The following is an 8,898-nucleotide window of genomic DNA, read 5'->3' on the forward strand; positions in this document are numbered from 1 at the left end:
CACAGTGAATGGCTGCTGACTCACCCACCATAGCGGTGAAGGTGCTGATGCTTCAGTGGTAACAAGATGTTTGGTTTCCAGGTCTTTTGGAAGCTCTTTATAGTTCCACACATTAACTGAGATCTTACACGCCTCCTCTTTTGTATTTGATTTGAAATGAGGAACAGTGACTCTTTCCACTGAGGCAGAGTTACAGTTTCTAGGCTATGAAGGACCAGCTGGGTGAACCAGTCTGCTACAGCGCCACCCTACTCTATTTAGTTAAGGAGAGAGAGAGACAGAAGCTGATTGTGGGGGAAGCAGATAAACAATCAGCTTCACTGAGTCTGGATTTGAGTGTCTGTGTAACCCTAATGGACAGCATAATCTCACCAGGTTATTTTCAGGGACCCCCAGAATTTTGATTTTGAGACATTTAGGGGTCCAACAGGTTAACTAGGGGATCCCAGACGCCCAGGACTGCCTGTATTTCACGTCTTCCTGTCATGGTCTCTGTGTTCAAAATGGATAACCTTACAGAGAAAACGCTGATGACACACAGAAACTGATTTAGCAAGCATACCTGAGCTCTCAAGAACATCCTGTTCATTCGTTCAGCCGTCCACTCCAGCGTTCCCTGGATGCAGATCCAGCAGTAAAGTGAAGAAGAACCTTCTTCAAGGTGTCTCCATATAAAAGCTGGATAATGCTTTTAGTGAGTTGCGGCTGAATTCATCCAAATAACCATTCATTATTTTGGTTTAATCTGCTGTGAATGAGTGAAGATTAAAACAGACTTTAACCAATAGACCTGAATTCAACGTGATCATCTGAATGTAATTTAGAGGGTTTCTGTTTGATCATTACACTTCCATAGTCTTTATACAGTGAGACGGCTGGATCAGAGTCAGCAAGAGAAGAGAAGGTGCCTTTCCTGCCTTGACTTACTGCTGAAGTTAAAGATTAATGATGTTAATGTTCATAATGGTCTGATGATATTAGAGAGCAGGAAAGCACAGCATCAGGCAGGACTGCAGGAAGATCCACATGCATATCCCGCAGGTCAGTGCAGTGTCTTTTAGCTTCCATGGGATTTGGGAGCAGAAGTTAACACCACAACACCGGACACAGCAACACAAGTTGTCAACAAGGCACTGTGCAGGCTGGTGGTGGTTCCACACTGGTGTCAGGTGTGTTCTCATGACATGGCTTGGGTCCACCTGTCCGCCTGAACACGTCATTGACCGTTTCACTGCTTGGTGATCATTTGCAGCCCTTCATGTTCCCCCCACAATGTTGGGGTATTCCAGCAGGTTAATCCCTTCAGGCCAAAGTCATACAGAATATCTCCCCAGATGACTTCTGTCCACTTGTGTAATCGATGTCACACTGAGTTACTGCCCTTAGCCAAGATAGAGGGGGTCCTAAACAATACTAGTTCCTGTCCCATGATTTTTGGCGTGTCAGTGTATTTTTCCTTTGCCAAATTAGTTTAAAAGAGATTAGGAGAAATAAGACGCTGCCTTTGAACAAATAACTTATGACAGCATGTAGGAATGCTGAGGCCTGGATATCCAAATCAATACTTTTATCATACTGACCAAATGACTGGAGCTGTATAGAGTACTGAAATATTCCATACCATTCATTTCTGAATCTCAATATCTGAGTCAGTCTTGTCTGCATCCCTTAGTCCACAGCTTCCCAGCCCTGGTCCTGATGGACCCCCTGCTCTGCACATTTTAGTCTTTTCCTGCTCCAAACATGAACTTCAGGTCATGAAGGGCTGTTTATGAGCTGATGAACTGGATCAGGTGTGTTGGGAAACACTAAAATATGAAGTGCAGGGGGTCCAGCACCAGGTGGGGAACCACTGCCTTACTCAATAAGCATTCTTCTTCAGAAATCTACAGTACTGACTGTGTAAATTACACTGTATATGGATCTTATTAACACCAGCTCTTAATTAATATACACTCTGCTGCAATCTGTACAATATAGACACACTCAGTTTCTCAGTCTCAGCTCTGCTTAAAATAAAGTACTGAAAATATCGAGGTCAAGGTATTAATATATTTATATATTAATATTAATATATTAATATATTGATATCAGATCTAAACATTTTGCACAGTACTCATCTGGAAGTATTATGCTTAAATATTTCTCATTAATGTTTGATCTTATTCTGAGCTTATTGCCCTACCTGTGTGAGCTCTGTTTGTAATGCTTTTCTCTTTAGTGCTTAAATGACACAATGTTTGTCATTTTTACATCATTATTGAGTTTAAAAACTAACGTAAATAATTAATTTTTGATGATTAAACTATGTCTTGTATGAAAAATGAGTTCCTACAAATACTTTCACATTTCCTGTTATTCCTTTGTCTACTGAATTGTTTTTAAAATTGTGAAACATAAGAGTGTATAACATATATATATGAAACGCATATGTCTGTTTTATTAAAACTGCACTTTGTTAAAGATAATAACATTATCACAATATTTACCATGGAATAGTTCTTTGATTATACAACCCCAGTTCCATAAAGTTGGGATGCTGTGCAAAATGTAAATAAAAACAAAATTCAAAGATGTGCAAATCATCTAAACCCTATATTTCACTGAAAATAGCACAAAGACAACATATCAAATCCTGAAACAGAGACATTTTTATTGTTTTTTGCGAAAGATATGCTCATTTTGAATTGGATGCTGACAACATGTTCCAAAAAAGTTAGGACAGGGGAAACAAAAGGCTTTTTACGTTTAAGAGTTTAGTTATTTATTTCCTCAAGTCGAGTGAGTTGAAGCATAGTTTTAACATCACACTCATTATTAGAAGTGGAAATATAGTGACAAAAGCAATATTGCATTGAAAGCATGAACTGTTCAAACATTTTTCCAACACAACATTAATTCATACACTATACTGCCAAAAGTATTCGCTCGTCTGCCTCCACACGCATATGAACTTGAGTGACGTCCCATTCTTAATCCATAGGGTTTAATATGATGTCGGCCCACCCTTTGCAGCTATAACAGCTTCAACTCTTCTGGGAAGGCTTTCCACAAGGTTTAGGAGTGTTATGGGAATTTTTGACCATTCGTCCAGAAGCGCATTTGTGAGCTCAGACACTATCATGTTCTTCCACACCAAACTCGCTCATCCATGTCTTTATAGAGCTGCTTTGTGCACTGGTGTGCAGTCATGTTGGAACAGGAAGGGGCCAAACTCCCCAAACTGTTCCCACAAAGTTGGGAGCATGAAATTGTCCAAAATCTCTTGGTTTTGTCGGGAGCAAGAGCTGTTTTTCCTTGCCCAAGGTCCTCACATACGAGGCTTAAAGTTAAACTAATCTATGCTATGGTTTTGGAAGGAAAAGGCCTTCAGGTGGCAAGATGGTTCCTGGACAACCACAAAGCAAAGATCATCACAAAACGTCCTCTTTTATATCCTGTTTTGGCGTGATTAAGTAATCACCCCTTCCTTTTACATGATTCCATATCATCTTAGTCTCCATTATATGCTGATTCTGCACTTTTCTTGGAAATCCTTATTTCCAAACAGACATGATATCAATTTTTTTTAAAACTTTCCTAGCTTGGCTGTATCAAGCCGTTCCATCCTCTCAAGGCTATCAATTTAACCCTTGCTTTATTAACTGGCTCCAAAAACTGGTTTCTACAGGTTCTTATCAGCGTACCTCGCTCTTTGAGGGTCAGCTCGCCCTCATTTTTACTGTGTCAGCAATGCTTACTGGCTTCTGGACGCTTCTAAAGCTTCAGGGACTCTTTAGTGTCTAAACTCCCTTACACAAGCAAATCAAGGCCTCTCGTTAGAGAGGATTAATATTCTTTTATTAATCAATTTTATCTGTATGATTATAACTCATTTAGTGATTAAGGAAACATTTTATTAAAACTCCAACAGTCTGCTGAAGCATTAAGAGCTCCTCTCACTGGAACTAAGGCGCCGAGCCCAACTCCTGAAAAACACCCCCACACCATAATCCCCCCTCCACCAAACTTTACACTTGGCACAATGCAGTCAGACAAGTACCGTCTCCTGGCAACCACCAAACCCAGACTCGTCCATCGGATTGCCAGACGGAGAAGCGTGATTGGTCACTCCCGAGAACATGTCTCCACTGCTCTAGAGTCCAGTGGCGGCGCTTTACACCACTGCATCCGACGCTTTGCATTGTGCTTGGTGATGTAAGGCTTGGATGCAGCTGCTCGGCCATGGAAACCCATTCCATGAAGTTATCTACGCTGATCTTGAGCTGATCTGAAGGCCACATGAAGTTTGGAGGTCTGTAGCGATTGACTCTGCAGAAAGTTGGTGACCTCTGCGCACTATGCACCTCAGCATCCGCTGACCCCGCTCTGTCATTTTACGTGGGCGACCACTTTGTGGCTGAGCTGCTGTCGTTCCCAATCGCTTCCACTTTATTATAATCCCACTGACAGTTGACTGTGGAATATTTAGTAGTGAGGAAATTTCACGACTGGACTTGTTGTACAGGTGGCATCCGATCACGGTACCACGCTGGAGTTCACTGAGCTCCTGAGAGTGACCCATTCTTTCACTAATGTCTGTAGAAGCAGTCTGCAGGCCTAGGGGCTCGGTTTTATATACCTGTGGCCATGGAAGTGATTGGAACACCTGAACTCAATGATTTGAATGGGGGAGTGAATACTTTTGGCAATATAGTGTACGAAAAAAGATGTTTGTTTAAAATATAGTTTAAACACAAAAACACATCTTCATAATAAACTTATTTATTATAATCAAGTGCACTGTAAGCACAACTTTAAGCAAATCACAAAATTAACATAAATGTTTCATTTCATTAAACCTTAATAAAGCAGAGCTGTAACTCTATATAGAACTGAAGAACAGTCTTATTGCTGAAACAATACAGTTTAATCATAACAAAGCGCTTTTACTACGTCTATAATTTTATTAAAAATATCATCCTGACCAAATTAGCTCAGCTTTTCAATGTTTACAGAATAAGCATATAAAAGTTAAGTATAAAGTTCAATATATATATATAAAACCTAAAAGATCATGACTGAAATATACAATTTTCTCACAAGGGGTTGCATTTACAGCAGTGGAGCTGCTCATGACTCAGAGGCACTTAGCCTTCACCCTCCTAGCACTGGTGATATCGCATCACTGAGGGGGACCTAGCTAGTGGGTGGAACTGGACATGAATAAACTGGGGAGAAAACTGGGAAAATGCATAGACATTAATAAATCAATAAGAAGATGAGTAAAATTAATCTATAATGGACATTTAAACATTTAAACCAGGTACAGATCAAATACAGTCCGACTCATTCATTCATTCACCATCCGTCGATCTGATAAGCAGACACTCCAAACCTGTGTAGTACAGTGTAGCCTTTAAGGGTCTAGAAGAAGAGTATCTACAAAGCACACCTGCAGGGTAAGGAGGGCTTTATAGATCTATATCTGTGAGAAATAGTCTATAATAAGTATGATATATTATAATTATAATCTAATTAACTGCTTTAATTTGCTCCTTAATGTAATCCTCTGTAAGCTGTGGTTACCAGCTCTCAGTAGAATACAGAGTTTTCATTCGTCAGTGTATCAGTGAAAGGATATTATCTATTTATTACATTGTTAGTACTACAAACTGAAATGTAATCGTATGTATTATTATCTGCTATGATAAACACAGCAGTGTGTTTGTGGTGTTTTAGTTTTTCCTCCAGGATTCAGGAGGTTATTATATTAAACACAGTCGCCCTGAGGAGCCTTCAACTCCAAACCCAGTGTAGAGCGGCTCAGTGAATGTGGTGGTGAGTGTGTGTAGGTGGGTCAGTGTGTGTGTGCCAGGGCAGACGCTGTAGAAGGACAGAGTGCCAGACTCCCAGTCCAGATACACTCCTACTCTGTTAAAGCGGACAGGTGGGCGAAGGTGAGCTGTTATCTGATTATTGTGACAAACATAATAGTCATTTGAACCGAGGCTGTGAGCAGAGCAGAACAGACTCCAGGAGTGACTGTTGTGTCCAAACATACAGTCATTGCTGATTATTGTTAACCCCCCGCCCTCATATTTGTAAGAACACCTAGACTCACTGCCTCCTTTCCTCCTGATTCCTCTGTATGATACTGATATATCAGCTCTCTCTCCATCCCACTCAGCCTCCCAGTAACAGCGTCCAGTCAGACTCTCCACACTCAGAACCTGCTCAGAGTCATCAAATCTGTCTGGGTGATCTGGATACGACTGATCTTCATCCACCCACTCCACCTTTCTGTTCCCCTCAGTCAGAGAGAGACACCTGTTCACTGTGTTTGGATCCAGAGTGAGATCAACAGCATCTGTACACACACACACAGTTACACACACACACAGTTACACACACACACACACACACACACACACACACACACACACACACACAGTTACACACATACACAATCACACACACACACACACACAGACACACACACACACACACACACACACACACAGACACACACACACACACACACACACAGTTACACACACACACACACACACACACACACACAGACACACACACAGTTACACACACACACACACACACACAGATACACACACAAACACAGTTACACACACACACACACAGTTACACACAAACACACACACAGTACCAACACACACACACACACACACACAGATACACACACAAACACAGTTACACACACACACACACACAAATCAGAGACACAAACAGTATGTGTGTGTGTGTGTGTGTGTGTGTGTGTGTGTGTTGTTGGTACTGTGTGTGTGTGTGTGTGTGTGTTGGTACTGTGTGTGTGTTTGTGTGTGTTGTTTGTACTGTCTGTGTGTGTATTTCTGTGTTGTTGGTACTGTGTGTGTGTGTGTATTTCTGTGTTGTTGGTACTGTGTGTGTGTGTGTGTGTTGTTGGTACTGTGTGTGTTTGTGTATCTCTGTGTGTAGGTGTGTGTGTGTGTGTTGGTGGTACTGTGTGTGTTTGTGTGTTTATCTCTATGTTTGTGTTGTTGGTACTGTGTGTGTTTGTGTGTTTATCTCTATGTTTGTGTTGTTGGTACTGTGTGTGTTTGTGTATCTCTGTGTGTAGGTGTGTGTGTGTGTGTTGGTGGTACTGTGTGTGTTTGTGTATCTCTGTGTGTAGGTGTGTGTGTGTGTGTTGGTGGTACTGTGTGTGTTTGTGTGTTTATCTCTATGTTTGTGTTGTTGGTACTGTGTGTGTGTGTGTTTTTGTGTATTGTTGGTACTTTGTGTGTGTGTGTTTGTGTGCGTGATTGTTGTCGGTACTGTGTGTGTTTGTGTGTTTGTTGTTGGTACTGTGTGTGTTTGTGTGTTTGTTGTTGGTACTGTGTGTGTGTGTGTGTGGTTGTGTGTGTGTTGTTGGTACTGTGTGTGTTTGTGTGTTTGTTGTTGGTACTGTGTGTGTGTGTGTGTGGTTGTGTGTGTGTTGTTGGTACTCTGTGTGTGTGTGTTTGTGTGTGTTGTTGGTACTCTGTGTGTGTGTGTGTGTTGTTTGTACTGTGTGTGTGTGTGTTTGTGTGTGTGTGTGTGTGTGTTTGTGTGTGTTGTTGGTACTTTGTGTGTGTGTGTGTTTGTGTGCGTGATTGTTGTCGGTACTGTGTGTGTTTGTGTGTTTGTTGTTGGTACTGTGTGTGTTTGTGTGTTTGTTGTTGGTACTGTGTGTGTGTGTGTGTGGTTGTGTGTGTGTTGTTGGTACTGTGTGTGTTTGTGTGTTTGTTGTTGGTACTGTGTGTGTGTGTGTGTGGTTGTGTGTGTGTTGTTGGTACTCTGTGTGTGTGTGTTTGTGTGTGTTGTTGGTACTCTGTGTGTGTGTGTGTGTTGTTTGTACTGTGTGTGTGTGTGTTTGTGTGTGTGTGTGTGTGTTTGTGTGTGTTGTTGGTACTTTGTGTGTGTGTGTGTTTGTGTGTGTGTGTGTGTGTTTGTGTGTTGTTGGTACTGTGTGTGTGTGTGTGTGTGTGTTGGTACTGTGTGTGTGTGTGTGTGTGTGGGTTTGTGTGTGTGTGTGTGTGTTTGTGTGTGTTGTTGGTACTGTGTGTGTGTCTGTGTGTATGTTGGTACTGTGTGTGTGTTTGTGTGTGTTGTTGGTACTATGTGTGTGTTGTAGGTACTGTTTGTGTGTTTGTGTGTGTTGTTGGTACTGTGTGTGTATTTGTGTGTGTTGTTGGAACTGTGTAAGTGAGTGTGTGTGTGTGTGTCTGTGTGTATGTGCTCATGTGTTGTTGGTACTGTGTGTGTGTGTTGGTGGTACTGTGTGTGTTTGTGTGTGTATCTCTATGTTTGTGTTGTTGGTACTGTGTGTGTGTGTTTTTGTGTATTGTTGGTACTTTGTGTGTGTGTGTGTGTTTGTGTGCGTGATTGTTGTCGGTACTGTGTGTGTTTGTGTGTTTGTTGTTGGTACTGTGTGTGTGTTTTTGTGTGTTGTTTGTACTGTGTGTGTATTTGTGTGTGTTGGTGGTACTGTGTGTGTGTTGTTGGAACTGTGTAAGTCAGTGTGTGTGTGTGTGTGTTGTTGGTACTGTGTGTGTGTGTGTGTTTGTGTGTGTTGTTTGTACTGTGTGTGTGTGTGTGTGTGTGTTGTTGGTACTGTGTGTGTGTGTGTGTGTGTGTGTGTGTGTGTGTGTGTGTTGTTGGTACTGTGTGTGTGTGTGTGTTTGTGTGTGTTGTTTGTACTGTGTGTGTGTGTGTTTGTGTGTTGTTGGTACTGTGTGTGTGTGTTTGTGTGTGTTGTTTGTACTGTGTGTGTGTGTGTTTGTGTGTGTTGTTGGTACTGTGTGTGAGTGTGTGTGTGTGTTGTTGGTATTGTGTGTGTGTGTGTGTGTTGTTGGTACTGTGTGTGAGTGTGTGTGTGTG

At 41.6% G+C, this 8,898-nt stretch overlaps 1 protein-coding gene across 1 annotated transcript in view; it reads right to left on the minus strand.

Annotated features, from left to right (window-relative positions):
- Window positions 1-4,748: 4,748 nt before the first annotated feature.
- Window positions 4,749-8,898, minus strand: part of LOC118801115 (NACHT, LRR and PYD domains-containing protein 12-like) — a 63,619-nt gene continuing 59,469 nt past the window's right edge. The window contains exon 5 of the mRNA XM_036561288.1: window positions 4,749-6,349. Within this exon, the coding sequence (XP_036417181.1) occupies window positions 5,748-6,349 (602 nt within the window). The 3' untranslated portion in view covers window positions 4,749-5,747. The remainder of the gene's footprint in view (window positions 6,350-8,898) is intronic.

This window comes from Colossoma macropomum, unplaced genomic scaffold, assembly GCF_904425465.1.
Source record: "Colossoma macropomum unplaced genomic scaffold, Colossoma_macropomum, whole genome shotgun sequence".
In the NCBI taxonomy this organism is placed as follows: domain Eukaryota; kingdom Metazoa; phylum Chordata; class Actinopteri; order Characiformes; family Serrasalmidae; genus Colossoma; species Colossoma macropomum.